The sequence below is a fragment of the Pelodiscus sinensis genome, chromosome 2, assembly GCF_049634645.1.
Source record: "Pelodiscus sinensis isolate JC-2024 chromosome 2, ASM4963464v1, whole genome shotgun sequence".
NCBI classification, from domain to species: Eukaryota; Metazoa; Chordata; order Testudines; family Trionychidae; genus Pelodiscus; species Pelodiscus sinensis.
In genome coordinates, this window is record NC_134712.1 from 85,195,548 (window position 1) to 85,214,170 (window position 18,623).

The 18,623-nt window shown below is 41.1% G+C and overlaps 1 protein-coding gene across 1 annotated transcript in view; it reads left to right on the plus strand.

Moving 5' to 3' along the window:
- The window catches only part of TWSG1 (twisted gastrulation BMP signaling modulator 1), a 39,828-nt gene that overhangs the window by 17,944 nt on the left and 3,261 nt on the right, over positions 1-18,623 (plus strand). The window contains exons 3-4 of the mRNA XM_075920970.1: positions 4,866-4,965; positions 6,986-7,252. Of these exons, the coding sequence (XP_075777085.1) occupies positions 4,866-4,965; positions 6,986-7,252 (367 nt within the window). The remainder of the gene's footprint in view (positions 1-4,865; positions 4,966-6,985; positions 7,253-18,623) is intronic.

The following is an 18,623-nucleotide window of genomic DNA, read 5'->3' on the forward strand; positions in this document are numbered from 1 at the left end:
CACACTGACGACTCATATTCAACTTGTGGTCCACTATGACCCCTAGATCCCTTTCCGCCATGCTCCTTTCTAGACAGTCGCTTCCCATCTTGCATGTATGGAACTGATTGTTCCTTCCTAAGTGGAGCACTTTGCATTTCTCTTTATTAAACCTCATCCTGTTTACCTCTGACCATTTCTCTAACTTGCTAAGGTCATTTTGAATTATGTCCCTATCCTCCAAAGAAGTCGCAACCCCACCCAGTTTGGTATCATCTGCAAACTTAATAAGCGTACTCTCTATCCCAATATCTACATCATTGATGAAGATATTGAACAGTACGGGTCCCAAAACAGACCTTTGAGGAACTCCACTTGTTATCCCTTTCCAGCAGGATTTAGAACCGTTAACAACAACTCTCTGACTACGGTTATCCAGCCAATTATGCACCCACCTTATCGTGGCCCTATCTAAGTTATATTTGCCTAGTTTATCAATAAGAATATCATGCGAGACCGTATCAAATGCCTTACTAAAGTCTAGGTATATGACATCCACCGCTTCTCCCTTATCCACAAGGCTCGTTATCTTATCAAAGAAAGCTATCAGATTAGTTTGGCATGACTTGTTCTTCACAAACCCATGCTGGCTATTCCCTATCACTTTATTACCTTCCATGACATGGCCTGTAAATCTTTACTTGTATTTTAAAGCAGAATTATCTTCATTGTATGAATGTCTTTTCCTACTTCAGTCTATATTTTTGTTAAAAGACCTATTTCTGTCTAGCAAAATTTACACTCTGACTATTGAGTTTGGAATCTAGCCAGACTTATGAGTAATATTTTTCCACTGTATCCTCCCCATCCCTCAGCTATCAACAAGGAACAGTTTTCATTCTGTTTCACTACACTCAGTTCTCATGCTAGCTTGCTTTAAAAAGATGTACCCTTTACAAATATCTAGTGTGGCTGAGTCACACTGAAGAACTGAATGAGTGGGTTAGAAAAACATATATGGAAAAATATACAGTTCCTGCCCTAAAGGCACATAATCAAATTCCGTGAGGGTGGAGTGGGGAGGTTTGCTTAGTACTAATTTACCTTCCTGTTTTTTCAAGTGGAAAAAGAAAAATGATTTAATATTGATCATCATTTTCCCTTTAAAAATGGTTAACGTCACTTATTAAATACTAGCAGGTGAGGCCCATCATTGACTGTGAAAGTCATTTTGTGTAGATTACACTTATAGGAAAGATCAAAAAATTAAACATATGTAATAGATTTTTTTATTACTGTGCTTGCAAAAAAGACATAAAAACAGTTTTAAATTTGTAGGATTTCAACTTCAAACATTATTCATTTTATTGAATAATTACCATCCATAGTAAATTTGAATCAGAAGCTCATAAAGCTTCCATTCCTTTTCCCGTAACTAATTTAAATTATTTTGTGATTTGTAATAGTAAAAATTGTCTTTGTACTAAAATGATATTTGAAAAAGTGACGTGATGTTAATTTTGTTAGCAAATATTTTTATGAAGTCTAATCATAATATTCATTACTTAGTATTTAAACCTTTAACTCAGCATAAAAGTAGTGCATTCAGCTAATTTAAATGGTAGGATTGTTTATGCAAAATTTGATATCTGTAGGTAATCGGGAAGTATGACTTTATTTTGTATAAACAAATCCACAAACAAACAAATTCTTCAAAATATATAATAAATTCTTCAGTGTAAACTGTCCAAAAGTAGTTGATACCCAAATAGTGGTGCCAAGAAACATCTTAAAAAATTTTTGCAGAAAGTAACAAGTAAAAATGATTATTTTTCCACTCCATTTTTACTTTACTTATTTCAAAGCTTTAACTTCTGACATTGGAATTTGGAAGCAAAGGCTTATAATGATCAAGAGGAATTAAAACTGAAAAAGAAATTTATACCAATAGTTGGGTGTTGTCTGTTATGTGGTTCAGCCACTAGAGAGAGAGAGATGCACTACATATTGTCAGTAGCTGACACAATTTTCTTTTTCCTGATGGAAGATTGAATGTTTCCAGCAAAATCAAAGTTTTCCATGGGGAAATTTTGATTTTGTGGAAACTGCATTTTCTGTTTGAAAATCATTCTGACAAAAAAATCCATGACCAGCTGATAATTGTAAGCTCTTTGCGGCAAGCAGCATCTTTTAATTTTGTAGGGACAGGGTATACAAGGGAGTCCTGAAGTATGAATGAGACATCAGGCACTATAACAGTAAGATTAACAAAAAAAAAAAATCTACTTTACAACAAGTTCAACTTTAGAAGGATAAGAAAAACAAATTCTATAACACATTCAGTTTTAGAAGGCCAAGAAAATAGGCTATCTTCCAAAATCTCCTTTTTAACATTGTGTCTGTAAGGTTTTTTAATAAAGATAAAACCAAATTGTTTTAAACTATGAATACTGGTTCTAAATTCCCTTTAACTCCCAGAGAAGTCAAGATGGCACATCTGCTGTATGGCTGGAACTCTTGCTCCCCTGTAAGTTACAAAACCAATCCTTTTTCTGTACAGCTTCAGAGCAGTAAGTACTACTTGGGTATAGACACCATTTGATTTAAAAAATGACATCACTGAATTATATATTGGCAACCATTTTGTAAGGTTCTTATCAACACTCTGTTAAAAGGACACAATCTACTTGGGAGGAGGGAGAAAGAAAAGCAACTTCAAGTATTGCCTTGCCATTAAGCCTCCCTTTTAATTGTTGTGACTTTACTGTATATTCCTGTTTCTTAAAATGTTTAATCTCTGCCCTGTGGCTTTGTTGAAAGACCCACATAAGCAAGAAAAAAAATGCTATGTAGGGGATACAGTGAAACCGCGTCTTTAACGTGCTGGTAAATGTGCTAAAAATTGGAAACATGTTTCTGATATTTCACTGGTAGTTTTGTGGTATTGTAAGACTAGGATTATTTTTAAATTGACAGTGCTGCTTTATCAAAGGATGTTCAGCCCAATAAAAAGGCATTGAGAAGGATTTCTTTATGACTTTATATATGATTTACATTGTTACCTTTCCTGACGTTTCTACATCAGTTAATTTCCTAGTGTCCTTACCTTAATTGGCTCTGAGGTTTATAGTTCTTAATTGTGTAATAAACAAGTCTGTCAATTTATCTGCGTTAACGCCGGTGATTAACGCAGGGGAGGATTAATGTGTTAAAAAAATTAACGCGTTAATTGCAGGCGTTAATGCTGCGCTGCCCCTTTGAAGTGCCTCTCCGGCACTTCAAAGGGCCAGCGCATTAGGAGCCTGGGATCTGCTGGAGTCCCCAGCTGTCCCCGGGCTCCATGCAGCGCTGCCCCTTTGAAGCAGCGGAGCAGCACTTCAAAGGGGCAGCAGAACATGGAGCTGGGGATCAGTTGGGCACTCCAGCTAATCCCCAGCTCTACATTGTGCTGCCCCTTTGAGGCACCGGAGTGGCACTTTAACTTAGTAATTGACAGAAACATCAGAAATGTCAGTCTTTTTCTGGAGTTGTCTTTGGAGGGGACCAGAGGACTGGAGTGAGAGCATATTTAAAGAGGTAGCATCACTGAATTTTTTAACAGAAAGAAATTTCTTCCAATGTGTTTGTTGTTTGAATTAAATGCATTGTTATGAAGAACAAACTCTCTGACTGCCTGAATTAAATACCCTTCCTCTCTCAGTTGTTCAAATTTGACTTTGTGCTTTGATATGATTTGATATGTGTTCTCCAGTTAGCCAACCAGCCAGCAAAAGCAGGTTAGCTAAACTGCACACTTCTAATGTAAAATAAAAAAATAAAGTAAGCAGGCAGTTTTTATTTTTTCAGGCTTCCTTTGTGCCTCAATGATGTTTCTATACTTAGAGACTCTGTAAGCATTTTTCTTCAGAAGGGCAGCTCAACCAGTACTCCCAGGCTTAGGTGATGTGTCAGAAATGCCAGAATCCTTTCTGTTATTGCTTCCACATTTACTACCAACCATGGAAAAAGTGATGACTACTATAGGCAAGCCCCCAAAAAAGCACAACCCATTTTTCCTGTGTACGTCACCTTTAGCTTTCAACTAAAGAAAAAAATGAATAAAAAAGTCCTCGTGATCATCTTTAATGTGCTCATTGACTATTTAAATAATTTATTTCCATAAATGATTCTGCTAAATCATAATATTATGTTTGTAGTAGCCCTCTGTAAAGGAAAGGGACAAGTTATATTTCACAATTATCAAAAGCTGGTTTTGATCACATGTCTGTCTTTTCTCTAACAAACAATATTGCTGTTAAAAATAGCCTGCAGGGCAATAAAGAGATATTTCAAAGAGTTTATTTAAAATGTGAGAGAATCTAGTGCCTTTTTCAAATATAAAATATTATATAAGAAAACTTAGACATTATACACAGATCTGGGCTTCAAGTGATTGCACCAAATGTGTTGCTATCAGACTGCATGGATGGATGTGTCTGTGTACATATAGGTTTATAAATAGGCACATTTATTTCCTATAGTGGTCAGTTCTTTTGAGAGAAGTTACACTTCTATTATGAAAAGAGAAAATCTCTTGGAACACCATGGTCAGGATGCAAAAATGTTCACTGAACTCTGCAGAGCATTTGTAAATCCTGATATTAATGGGGAAAGTGGTAGGGACATTCTCTCTTACACATAATGATTTGTTTTAAATTCTCAGTGTTCAAGTTGTTGATAAAAAATGATATTCTGACCTTAAAAAAACCTAAAATATTTTCCTTTGTAACTATAAAAAAAAAAAAAAAAAAAAAAAAAAAAAGCTTGTTAGGAGAAGAATTTCTGTAATGTATTAGGCTAGCATTCTACACCTCAGAAAGCTCCAGTGTAATATGCTGTGTTTTCAGGAGCTGTGTCAGTGCCGACCTGGCGAAGGAAACTGTTCCTGTTGCAAAGAGTGCATGCTTTGTCTAGGCACGCTTTGGGATGAGTGCTGTGACTGTGTTGGTAAGTTCATTATTTGTCAACCCCTACTGTTCATTGCATTATTTCTGTAATTAACTTGTAAATTCTTCGGGGCGGGATCTGTCTTAAATATTCTAAGAAATAGCGCACTTTGGGAGCTGAATAGCTAATTAAAAGCAGGTATTACTGGGTCACTTGATTACATTGTCTATGGTATTCCTGACTCTATTCCGTTAATGTCACAGTAACTGATTCACTAATTCTGTTTCAGAGACAACCCTTGATTCAACATCCAAAAGAAACTCAGTACACCAACAGTGTTTCAATTTCTATCACATTTTGTGACGTAATGGGAACACAAAATATAAAGTGCCGTTAGATAAATATAAACAGTGCAATTTAAGGCTTACTGTCTTGTTTCTAGCTTTGTGTCAAGATTCACAGGTACTCACCTACTATCTCAAAGTCTAAGACTACTATCCAGAAATGTGTATGCAAGATGGGACTGTTCTACCAGAGAGATCAGAAGGGATAAAAACTGCCTAGTGCTAGTAGCTAAGACTTCTACTAGTGAATGCTGTCCCTGGACCCTGCTGAGGAATTTCATCTTCTATATCAGTCTCAAGCTTGTAGGTGTCTGATATATTGGAAGCTTCAGCCCTCCTGTGGATTCTGGAAAGGGTTTTTCTTTCTTTTTATTCAAGATCCTCTTGGCTGCTATGAGAAGGACAAATCTGCAATGTTCCACCTTCTGTGGTTAGAGTTGAGGATGTAGGAGAGAGCATAACTATGGTATTGAGAGACTTGGGAAGTGTGGGGAATGAAACACAGAAAATATAGAGGCAGAGACAGAGAACATAGTGCAAGGAAAGAGAGATGAGCATGTAGAAGGGAAGAAAGAAAAATAAAATGACTAGAAAGCAGCCAGGAAGAAATGCACTGTGATCTCAATTAGAAAATAAAGATGTGGAAGAAAGATTAAACAGAGGCAACAGAATGCCATAAAATGTTGACATGAATATTGTATTAGTTGTAATATACAAATACGTGTTCCTTTCATTTGCAGGAGGCCTGGCATTGTAGATATTTTTCATCCTGGCTCTTAGATTTTGGCTAACTCTTCAAGTCCTGATCATACTAATATAAATAAATACCTGTTTTCTGGATGCTGATTTTGTAATTCGACAAAACAGCTTCAGTTGAACTTTTTGTACTTGGAGCCATAACTGTAATGGAGAAGAGGGAGCTGCATGCTGTGCACAATAGTTCTTGTGATGTACAGTAAACTTCCGATAATCCGGCACCTTTATGACCCAGGGGGTGCCGGATTATCAGATATGCCGGAGTACCGGAAGGGGGGCTATGAGGAGTCTGGGGTGGGGGTAGGGGTTCGGCGGGGAACTGCACAGAGTGGGAGAGGGCGGCGCTGTGGGACCAACCCGGCAGAACCCCAGCTGCTCTGCCCCCGGCTTCCCCAACTCCGCCACTGATCAGTTTCAGCAGCGGCGGACTTGGGAAAGCCGGGGGCAGAGCAGCTGGGTGCTTCTGGGTTGGTCCCGCAGGGCCGCCCCTCACCTGAGCGACGCTGCGGGACCAACTCGGCAGCACTCCAGCTGCTCTGCCCCCGGCTTCCCCAAGTTAGCCGCTGGTCAGTTTCAGCAGCAGCAGACTTGGGGAAGCCGGGGGCAGAGCAGATCCAATTGTCCAGCTGCCTGGAGCACTTCCAGGTTCCAGTTGGTGCCAGACTATCAGGAGTGCCGGACCACTGGATGCCGGACAATTGGAGTTTTACTGTACTTCAGTGTTGCAAGGCATTTCACTTACAACTTTAGTGCTTCACTGCAAAAATCTTAAACCCAGTGGGTGAAATACTGTCTCTAATGAAGTGTATGGAAGCTTTTCCACTGATATCTGAGGGAAGTCAGACTTTCACCCAACGTTTTTTTTTTTAAACAAAAAATTAATTTTATTTCTAAATGCTGACCTTTCTAGGGCAGATGGGAGACAGTTTTAAGAGTTTCTCTGTAATTTTTTTCATTTTATACTTTTCATTCCTCTGCAGGTATGTGCAATCCTCGCAACTACAGTGACACACCTCCAACTTCCAAGAGCACTGTAGAGGAGCTGCATGAACCAATCCCTTCGCTCTTCCGAGCACTCACAGAAGGGGATACTCAGCTGAACTGGAATATTGTTTCCTTCCCTGTTGCAGAAGAACTGTCACATCATGAAAATCTAGTTTCGTTTTTAGAAACGGTTAACCAGCCACAGCACCAGAATGTCTCTGTTCCAAGCAACACTGTCCATGCTCCATACTCCAGTGACAAAGGTAAAGGTTAAATTCCTAGGATCCTGAAAAGGACAAAATAAATTAGCCATGCTTAAGTGAGTTAGCCTCTTTAATGTAGAAATAAAAGACATAGTCCTTTCCCTGAAGAGTTTGGTCTAATTTCTGTCACAGTGTGACAAAAGTGGACTAATACAACAGCAAGGGTAAAGGGAGGAACAAGTGACAGTCCTGGGAGGGAAGTAAACCATAAAACAATTTGTCAATATGAAATTCCCCCTTGCAAAATTTGGGGTTTCATCAATTCATGCCACTCTAGGTGGGATAAGGTATTAAATTGCTGTTGGAAGCTGAAGTAATTGCTTCTTTTAACTTAGGGTACGTCTAGACTACCGCGTTATGTCGATGGAAGTTTTGTCGACAGATACTGTCGACAAAACTTCCGTCGACAAAGAGCGTCCAGACACATTGAGTTCTGTCGACAAAGCAAGCTGCTTTGTCGACAGAACCCTGTAGTCTAGACGCAACCCTACAGGCAATAACACCTTCTGTCGACAGAACTCTGTCTACAGAAGGTGTTATGCCTCGTAAAATGAGGTATACCAGTGTCGACAAAACTGCTGAGTTCGGTTGACGTTATGTCGACAGAACTCAGCGGTAGTGTAGACGCTGGTATAGTTTTGTCGACAAAAGTCCACTTTTGTCGACAAAACTCTGTAGTCTAGACACACCCTTAGAGAAAATAAGGCTCTGATCAGGAACTACACCTAATCTGTCTAGTAGCAATACAGAAGTAGGCCACTGGAACAGTTCTGAATATGTAGCTTTAAGGAGCCAAAAAAAAGGGAGGATGGGGGATTCAGAGAGCTGGTGGTTTTGACACTGCATCTGGATGTTTTGAGCATCTGAGTGACAAACTGATATTCTAGGTAATACTGAATTAAATATAGATCTGAATGTTATCTCTTTCTTGGCAATGATGTAGGGGATGAATGTGATTGGAGAAATTATGATAAAATATTGATTACCAGGGGAAAAATATACCACATTCAGTTTTTTCTGACAATACTTGAGGGCTGGGAGACTCCTTTCCTGCTGGTTGATTTTTTTTTTTTAACAGAATTTACAATATTTTGCTGACACCCTCCCATAAAACTTCTTAAACTGTTCTTTCCTCTTAATTAAATCATTTCTTAACACTTAAAAATTTAAGAGAGGAATACTGTCTGATTTATTAGTCATATATATAAACAGTGCTGTGTTAGTTTTTTTATTGTTTGACTATTGGTAACTCTTGCTGTCTTCCTGTGCTGGCTCTACTATTTTATTAGTATTTAAGAAATACTAATTAATACAGACATATTGCCTTTCCATACAAAAGTGAACCTCTGACCTAGTTATGTTTCTCAACAAGGCTATTCTTCAACAAGGGCGCTTTTTCCGGAGGATCGGGGCCAGTGTAGACGCTCTTTTCCGGCTTTTCTAAAAGCCGGAAAAAAGCGGCGGACATTTTTATTTAAATGCCGCGGGGGATATTTAAATCCCCCGCGGATTTCCCTATTGCGATCACTGAAATTAACATGCCCCTTCCGGAAAAGGGGCCAGTGTAGACGTAGCCCTGAGGAATAGAGTTGTTAGTAACTCTGAGATGTGGGTAAGTCTGAACAAACATGGTTGTTCTTTCACAAGTTTACAACTGAACATTGATTTAACATCCTAATTTGTTAAACAAGCAGAGAAACCGTTTATTTACCTTGTCAATTTTTTTTCTTTTCTTTTTTAGTAGTTTGTTTAATACTGTATTGTACTGCATTTCTTTTCTTTTTAAATCCCTGTTGCTGCCTGGTTCCATATTTCCAGTTCCAAATGACGTTGATCAGTCAGTTCATAACTCTGATATTCATAATTCTAAGGAGAACTCTGGGTTCTACTGTACTTGCAAAAGAGTTATCGTTGAAACTATCCTACGTCTATCCCAATGTATCTAGGTGTTGCAGACTAGATGGTACCTTGCAGTTTTCTTGTGGGTTTTCTATCATCTACACACAGGAAGAATCCATGATGAGTTTCAACTTGAACTCTCAGTTCAAAACACAGTTCAAGAATGTGAGGGAGATTTGGAATTTAATATAAAGGCTGTGATGTGCAGCAGGAGAGTGGAACTATTGGAGCCCAGGAAAGTGTATAAGCCCCAGGATGATCAAGGCCTTATTCCCTGTGGGCAAGGTGGGTATAGGTTAATTGGGTACCTAGAGCCAATGGAGGGCCTGGCAGACACCTAATACAAAAGCTCTGCTTCAGTCAGACAGAGAGGAAGGAGGGGAGTTGACTAGAGTTTGGAGTAGTACCTCTGTTAACAGAGTACTGGGGGAAGGGAAACCCTGCCCAAGTAGAGCAGAGGGACTCCCCTGGAACAGAGGATTGCGAGAAATCCTACCCACAGGGTAAGAAAATAAGCAGCCTGCAAAGCTGAAGGGGCTGGGACCTGGAGTAGGGGATGGATCCGAGTCCTTTCCCTGCTCCCCTTTCTCTCCCACCGGGGTACTATCAAAGCCCATGGCGCCCAAGAATAGGGGCATGAAACCGTGCCCTGACTCAACACACCAAGGAAAAGTGTGGGACCCACTACAGTGGGGTTGGCCATTTGCCACACAGGAAGAAAGAATGCCGCACATAACAAGTGGCTGCAAAATAGAAATACCTTCCTGCAAAAAATTTTGCATTTTGGAAAAAAAAATCCTTAATTGGGACCAAAAATATTATAAAAAGCATGTTTGTGGTAATATGTAGCAGGGCGTTGCACGGCTGCCTTGGTTCCTGCCCCTTCTGTGCTGACACAGTCACTCAAGGGCCCCGGGATTCAGTAACGGCTGGTGCCATTTATTTACAAGTTGTACTCTCACCACCTTTTCACATACAGGCAGTCCCCGAGTTACGCGGATCCGACTTACATCGGATCCGCAGTTACGAACAGGGCCCTCCCTCTCCCTGATCTCCAGCAGACCAGGGAGAGGAAGCAAAGCGGCGGAACACGCGGGCAGCGGACAGCCCAGACGTGTCTGGGCTGTCCGCTGCCCGCGTGTTCCGCCGCTTTGCTCCCCATCCCCCTGGTAGCAGAGCAAAGCCGCAGAGCCTGGGGTTCTTAAGTTGAATCTGTATGTAAGTCAGAACTGGGGTCCAGATTCAGCCGCTGTTGAAACTGATCAGTTTCAGCAGCTGCTGAATCTGGACGCCAGTTCCGGCTTACATACAGATTCAACTTAAGAACAAACCTACAGTCCCTATCTTGTACGTAACCCGGGGACTGCCTGTACATAGATTGGGCTCTAGTGTCTGCAGCCAGAGGGAAGAGCTACCCCCAGCTTCTTCCCCCCAGCCTTTTATATGGCCCCGGCAGCTGCCTCCCATTCACCAATTAGACACAGGTTTTCTCTAGCCAGTGCCAATTGACTTCCCTTAGTAGCAGCTGGTGTGACAAGGGCCGAGTCAGCAGTTCTTGCTCAGTGCTCTGTCACACAATGGAGTCCCAGAAAAATTCCATTTCTCTGGGTGCCAGGGCTGGCATTGACTCCATTGCCTTTCAGCAGGTGTCTTCAGGCAGAATGTGAAATTGACAAAAGCCTTCCAGCCTGGCTCTTGTCGCCAGCCTCTCTACCTCTTCCCATCTTTGGAGGCTGAAGCAAGCAAAGAGCTGGTATGTTCAGCTTCTCTAGCACTGCAGCTGGATTGGGAGGCTGAGTGATCAGGCTCTCTGCCTCTCCAGGGCCCCAAGCTTGCAGGGAAGAAGTGAGTAGGCTGAGGGTCAGGAAGGCCGAGTGTCGGGATGGTCAGCCCTGGTATACTTCCTGGAAGGCATTTTTCAATTGCTGTTTTTTTGGATAAAAAGTTGGAATTTGTTAGGATGCAAGGGGTGGATTTTCTCAAGACTTTATGAAAAGGGCAACCAGCTCTAATAACAATTTGCATTTTATTCATAGTTGGCAAGGTCCCAAAACTGGGGGCGTGGGTTGTGTATTTCATAGACTGCCTGTTCCATAAGCAACATTGTGTTCAATGTTAGGTTTAGAGATCCCGCATGCTATTGCCAAATTCCGAGAATAACAGTTGAGAGAAACTTAGAAACACAGGGCATCCCTGCTATAAGTCGCCCCATACACATCTGTTCTGCACTAAAGTCATTGACGCTTGTAGAAACTGATGCGTTATAAGTCCTTCCATTCCCTGCTCTTAAGTTGTGCAAAGCTCTCTGTCCCCCTGCCCTCTCCCCCAGTTTGCACAAATGGAAGTCAGCTGTGGGGAAAAAAAATTCCCCACTTCAAGTTGTTTCAGTATAAGTCTAAGTGTTTTTGAATGTATCTTGGACTTGTAGCAAGGATTACCCGTAGGTACTTGATGCCCCTCATAAACAGGCTTTCGTAGGAAATCAGCACAGAAATAAGTGACCTATTTATGGCTAAAGCACTTGAGCAGATCTACTCCTTTTCAGCTCTTCAAAGAGTCTGTGAGGGGAAGGTCTAAAATGTCTTCCCCCGTTATGCAGTTGGAGGAGGAATAGAAACTACTGGACAGTATGGACATATGGGTAATATGCTCAGTCACTGTATATGCGTCTTGTGCAGGAAAGCTTTTGAACTGCTTGCATAAGCACATGTACCACAGAAGTACATGCATATTGCATTCATGCTATCAAAACCAAATAAGTAGGACAGTGCATATGCTAACCAGCAACAGCCTGTATTGTTTAAAGCTAAAGCATTTATAAGAAGAATGTTTTGCTAGAAATACCAACATATTCTACAGTCATTGGTGCTCTTCAGTCTATTGAACCTTATATAGTCCCATAAAGCCCTGTATATCCAGGGGCCTGGGCACCAAACATTGATCAGTTTCCCTAGTAGTGTTGCTAATAATTGTAATGGGGCTACTAGAAAGCCAGTTAGGTTTTTTGCATGCTGTGTGTAAGCGGGGGAATGATCCCGCTATTGTGGGGAACTTTCCTGGCTTCTATACACCCCGGTGAAATGAACCAGCGAAAGGATCTGAGTCCCCGCTCCCACTTCCTTTACCCCACGGCTCCCTGATCCTGAGGGCTACCCCTCCACTCTTCTGAGTAGCAGAGCCCCTGAAACCCCAACAAGGCTGGGCCCAGGTTTCCTGGGGCTTAATCCCTGACCTTGTAGTCACTAGGGGCAGGAGTTAGGGTGTCCCCACTCCGAGATGCTCTCTTCACACTGCAGGCCTTCTTGGCCCAGTGATCACTTCGTAAGGTTCAAAGCAAATACAATTTATTAAACAACAACTGATTAAAGAGAAAAGAATAAGACAAAATGAGAATGGTTAAATGAGAACACACAGCCCTGCTCTGTAGCACAGGGACATCAAAACAGCAGCCTGCAGAGTGTAAGGACAGTCCACAGTCTCTTCCTTACAGGCCCCTTAGAGTCCTTGGATGTGCTGTAGGGGGCTGCAGGCTGGACACACTTGCTCTGGCAGTGACCACACAGCCTCAAGCTCTAAGTGGCCAGACCCCTCTCCCAGTCCAGAGCCTCTCCCCACACTTTGCAGTTCCCAGCTGCTCACCACATCCAGCTGCAGGCTGTGCTGTGTGGCCAGTCCCTAGCTTCTTGCGTTGCTTCTCTGTTCCTTTTGGCACTCTGAGCACTGCCAGTCTGCTGCTCAACACAGGGTCTGCGCTCTTGAGCTGTGTGTGTCAGGCTCAGCTGCTGCAAAAACTGCCCCTCAGCACACAGCTTGCTTTGCTAGGGCAGTCTATCAGCTCCCTGTTTTTGCAGGACTTCTTCACACAGCTTGTACTCCTATTTCAGCTCTCTGTCTTTGCAGGACCACTTCTGCACACAGCTTGTTTGTTCAGAGACAGAGACAGAACAATCCCAGCTCACAGGGAGGACGGGGCCTGGCCTCTCACTGTCCTCACTGGCCTGTCCAACCTGTCAATCAGGCTGAGCTGGAGTGTTGGCTGCTTTCCATTGTCTCTGGGGTCAGTCAGTCTCATGAACTCTTCCCCTTCAGATACTGTGAGCTGGCAAACCAAAAACTCCCACAGAGTTTTAGTAAGGGGTAACAGTCCCCTTACATGTGGTTCCTCTCTGCTCAGTTTATTGTCCTTCTGTGGACACCTGTCATCCAGCACTAGCATTGTATATTAAGGAGGTTATTACCCAGATATTCTCTTTCTACCTATGCCTCTTTTTCTTGTTGCACATAAGGTGCAATGCTGGCTTCTGTATGCCTCCACTTTTGCCCTAGCTTTGGAGCTAGCAGTGCGTGGTCAAAAAATAGAGTTTCAAAGGAGGAAATTGTCAAAGGTAAATGGAACACAGCTTTTTGTATGTTATTTTGTATAGGGTTCCGCTAAACTTGGAATGGGCCCTGTCTAAAACCGTACTTGCCATTTTCTGCCAGAACCTCTCACTGCCTTGATTCCATACAAAGCTTATGCAGTGATTGAAACTACTCTTGTGGGAGGTGCTGGATTTATTATTTTCTCTTCTAGATGAGTACTGAAAAATTATCACTAGCTCAAGCGACCACTGAGAGTTGTGATGACAGACACCTCATGAACCACCGGGGCTAGAAAGGAACCCTATATCACTGGGAAGCTGGAACTTTCTGTGGTACAAAGTGTTTATTTGTAGTCATGGCATACTGTTCACTGTTGAACTTTAAAAATCACATTTTCTTACCATTGCTGCTGATTTCTTTGCCCCTAGCTTGACTCTAATACCTAAAGTGGGAACAGGCAAAATGTGGCCCACAGGTCACATCTGGCCTGCCACCGCCTTCCCGTGGCCCAGCAAGAGCCTCAGGCAGGCTCCCTGCCTTCCTTGCCGGCTGCAGAGGCCATGTGCTCTTGCTCCACAAGCCCCTGGGGGGCACTCCGCATGCTGCTCCCACCCCTAGCTGCCAAGATAAGCGCCTCCCGGCCAGAGCCTGCACCTGAAACCCCAATCTCTCCCTCCCCCCAACCCTATGCCTCCTGCATCCATACTATCTCCCACACCCTGCACCACAATCCTCTGCCCCAGGCTACAACCCCCTCCTAGACCCTGCACCCCCTTCTATACCCCTGCTCTACATCAGAATCCTCTCCTGCACCCATACCCCCTTCCAGACTCTGCAACTCCTCCTGCACCCCAATCCTCTACCTCAGGTCACAATCCTCTCTTTCACCCAAACACCCTCCCAGACTTCACACTCCCTCCTGCACCCAATCCCCTACTCTGAACTCCCTTCTTCATTCAGCCTCCATGCCAGACCCCATATTTCCTTCATTAATATTATGGTAGAGTGCAGCCCTTGACCTCTTTCAAAATTCTTGTAGTTCCCCACCTCCCATCTAAAATTATTGCCTACCCCTGATCTAAAGTGTCATTTTGAACTACTGTAGATGGTGACAATAGTTCAAACCAAGAGTTGTCAATTCATGAATCACAACTTCAGGCTGTTTTTCTGGGAATCACGTTTTTTGTTCTATATATTGAGCTTAAACTCCTGTTTAGTGGCCTCAGAGCTCAAAACTTGCCGTTCAAGTATCTTTTAAAATGAACTTAGTTGTCACAGGTGATAACAGAATCTTGGCAAGAGCGGGGAGGAAGGATAGCAGATTATCTTTTGGCAGATAATGAAACACAATCCATAGTGCAGTGAAGGGTATCTTGGCATTAACCAGTGGTTACTGTCTAGATGGGAACTAAATTCCCACTCTTTGGGTACCCCGACCAGGTAAGAGAGCTTGTCATCAACACTAGCTAGCTTAGTGGATACAATAGGTGGTTGTTGCAATAGTTCTCTTATTTATCGTCCTTAATTACCAGAAATTTGTATTTTTTTTTTATAAAGTATTTCCGCTTGTTAAGAAATTTGATCTACTGATAGGAAAGCACTGTATGTGATTACACAATTATTTTCACTTATGAGAAATGTATTGTTATTTCTTTTGTTTATTGGCAGTGTAAATGTAATTTGGCTTGGAGAAAATTAGAAGATTTTTATTTTATAGATAAGATTTAAATAATCAAACTACACATTACAGGTGGTGTGCTCTAAATTTGTAACTTCCTAAAGTCCTCTGCAGTGTAGTTCTTTTGTAGTTATTGCTTGCCCTGGAAAACATGAAGATTATAACAACATGCTGATGGAAACATGGAACTGTCTTGTTCTGATTACTTTGAATTCAGACTTTGTTGTACATTATTCTCTCTGCCACACAAAACTCCCATTATCCTGATTTTTTTTTAATTCTTCATTTTCTGAGATGAGTTACATATCTGCAGTGTTTTCTTCCCCTGAGAACTCTCTTGCACATTCCCTTTTTGATCTGTGTGAAAACTGTTGAAATACTAATGAAAGAACTGTTACTGCAATAAGTATTATCCTTTTATCTACAGTGAGACAGTCAAGAGGATGTTTTACATAATTGGGTTCTTGAAATTGACAGCAGTTAAATAGATTTTCCAGAACACATTGTAAACTTGTAGGTATCAGTTTTTTTACATGGCCCCATTTCACCAGTCTAAGAATCACTTTAAATAAGAACTTTTGAACTTGTTAAAAGCAATGGGCAGAATTCTATCTCCTATCATACAGGAATAAAGATAAAAATAAGGTGTAGACATTAAATTACTATAAAATAAAGATGCAAAACTGTTTGAAAGACTGAGTTGTCTTTGTTGCCAAATTGGGAGTGTGTATCTTGTGGGTCCCATAGAAATCTGTCCTGAATCCAGTACTAGTCAAAATTTTTATACGACTTGGATAGCGGAGTGGAGACTGTTCTTATCAAATTTTCATGCAACGCTAAAATGGGAAGGATTGAATTCAAAAGGACCTTGAAAAGTTGGAGAATTGATCTGAAATAAACAAGATGAAATTTAGTAAAGATCAATACAAAGAACTATATTTAGGAAAGTAAAATCAGATGCACAACTATAAAGTGGGAAATAATTAGCTAGGCATCAGAATTGCAGAAAAGGATCTGGGATTATAGAGGAACACACAATGAATATGAGTCAACAGTGTGATGCAGTGACAAGGCTAACATCTTGGATATATTAACACCAGTGTCATCTGTAAGACACAGGAGGCAATTTCCCCACTCTGGTATTAGGGAAACCCCCACTAGAGCATTATGTCAAGTTCTGCAAATCATTCTTTAGGAAGTATGTGGATAAATTCAAGAGTCCAGATAAGAACAACAAAAATAATTAAAAGGTTTTGAAAAACCTGACCTATGAGGAAAGGTTCATAAAAAAACTGGGCATGTTTTGTGTTGTGAAGAAAACTGAGGGGGAACCTTGATAATTCATCAAATATGTTAAGAGCTGTTACAAAGAAAATGGAGATCAACTGTTCTCCGTTTCTGCTGACGGTAGGAAAAGTAGTGGGCTTAATCTGCAACAAAGAAGATTTAGGTTACATATTAGAAATTTTTTTGTAACTATAAGGGTAGTTAAACTCTGAAATATGCTTCAAAGAGTCGTTGTAGAATTCCCATCACTGGATGTTTTAAGAATAGTTTGGAGAAACGTTTGTGAGGGTACACTTGATCCTGCCTCAGCACAAAAGGATGGATTAGATAATTTCTTAAGACCTATATTTCAATGATTTTATGATTTGGTATGGGTTAAGGATTAAGGCTGGTGTCAGTAGAGCTTCCGTAACTTGTAAAAATTGGCTTTTTCTTAATAGTTCATAATAAACTGAAATGTGAAACTGAAAAGATCTTTCCTCCAGAGTGCGTGTGTTGGTCTGATACTATACTATACTATAGTGATAGAAATGTAGCCATGTTAGTCTGGTGTAGCTGAAACAAAAAACAGGACTATGGTTTATTATAAACCATCTTGTTAGTCTTTAAAGTGCTACATAGTCCTGTTTTTTGTTATACTATACTATAGTTATTCAAAAGTGCTGGGCTGCTGGTTGCTTTTTCCCAAGAGACAAGTCCTATGTATTCAGAGAAGGAGAAATGCCTGATTATATTAAGAACTATGTGGGCTTTAGCGAACAAATATATAAAATGTATGTAGTGGTATTATGACTGTGTCAGTCCCAGGATATTAGGGAGACAAGATGGGTGAGGCAACTTCTTTTATTGGGCCAACTTCTGTTGGTGAGGAAGACAAGCTTTTGAGCATGCACAGAGCTCTTTTCACAAAGCAATCATTCTATAGCTTGGTCTACATTACATACTTCAGTATAATTACGTTGTTCAGGGGTGTGAAATGCCACACCCCTGAGTGGTGTTAGACTGACCTTAAACCCATGTGTAGACAGTGCTTTGACCATGGGACATATTCTCTCAATATAGCTACCACCTCTCGCGGAGGTGGAATTAGTAAAAAAAAAAAAAAAAAAAAGGGAGGGGGGAGCTCTTTTCCATCACCTTAGACTAGAGCATCTTCACAGTGGCACTGCTGCATCAATGTAGCTGCGCTAATGTACATTTGTAGTGCACACTGTCCTATATCTGACCTATATCAGTCTTTATCCTCAAAGGAAACTTGCAACACTCTCAAAAGATGAGCCTGGGAGCTTGAATTTATAATTTTGCTTGACACTAAACATCAGGGACTGAAAAAAAAATTGTGTATATGGCTTATTATAACAACCTGTTACTCATTAACAACCTCCACAGTTGCAGCCCTTTGTTTTCCCCATGACGACTGGTAGGATGTTAGCCAGCCATCCCATATGAAATGTGTCCTCAAAATACATGCTAACTACTTATGCTAAACAATCAGTTTCACCTGTTTAATTGTGAGCTGACTATGTTTCCCAGACCTGAATTGGAGCTATGTGTAAGCTCGAATGTTCGTCTCTCTCAATCACAGAAGTTAATCCAATAAAAAGATGTATAAAATGGTAGCTCAGAGTTTGGGATGGCTCTTGAATCCAGTACTTCCCTTTTTTCTTTAACTGGCATATGCTTAATTTGTACGTTGTTAAAAAAATTTTTAGTAGTAAAGACCACGTGCTGACTAGGAAAAGGGTTCCCTGTTACTTAATCTATTTGTATTTGACCACAGCAAAGCTGGACATCTCACTCCTATTGCTGGATAGCATAAATTTTCACTAGCACAGGGAAGCCAGAAGAGAGAGTTTGTCAAGCATGCTGAAAAGAGAAGTTTGCAGTTGGGATCAAGATTAGCAGATTGAAGGCTAGAGACTATGAGCACGAGTTGGAGTTGGTATGGGAATAAGCAGGAAGCAATCTAACTTTTTTTTTCTCGGTTAAGAGCTGTATACGTAGTGTGTGGTAGTATGATGATGTAGAATAATGAAACAATGGAACTAATAAAACACAATAATATACATATTTCCACTAACTTGCTTTTTTTAATCTTACCCTTGACCTGTGTATTGTAGATAAAAAATTGCTCTGAGCTGAGAC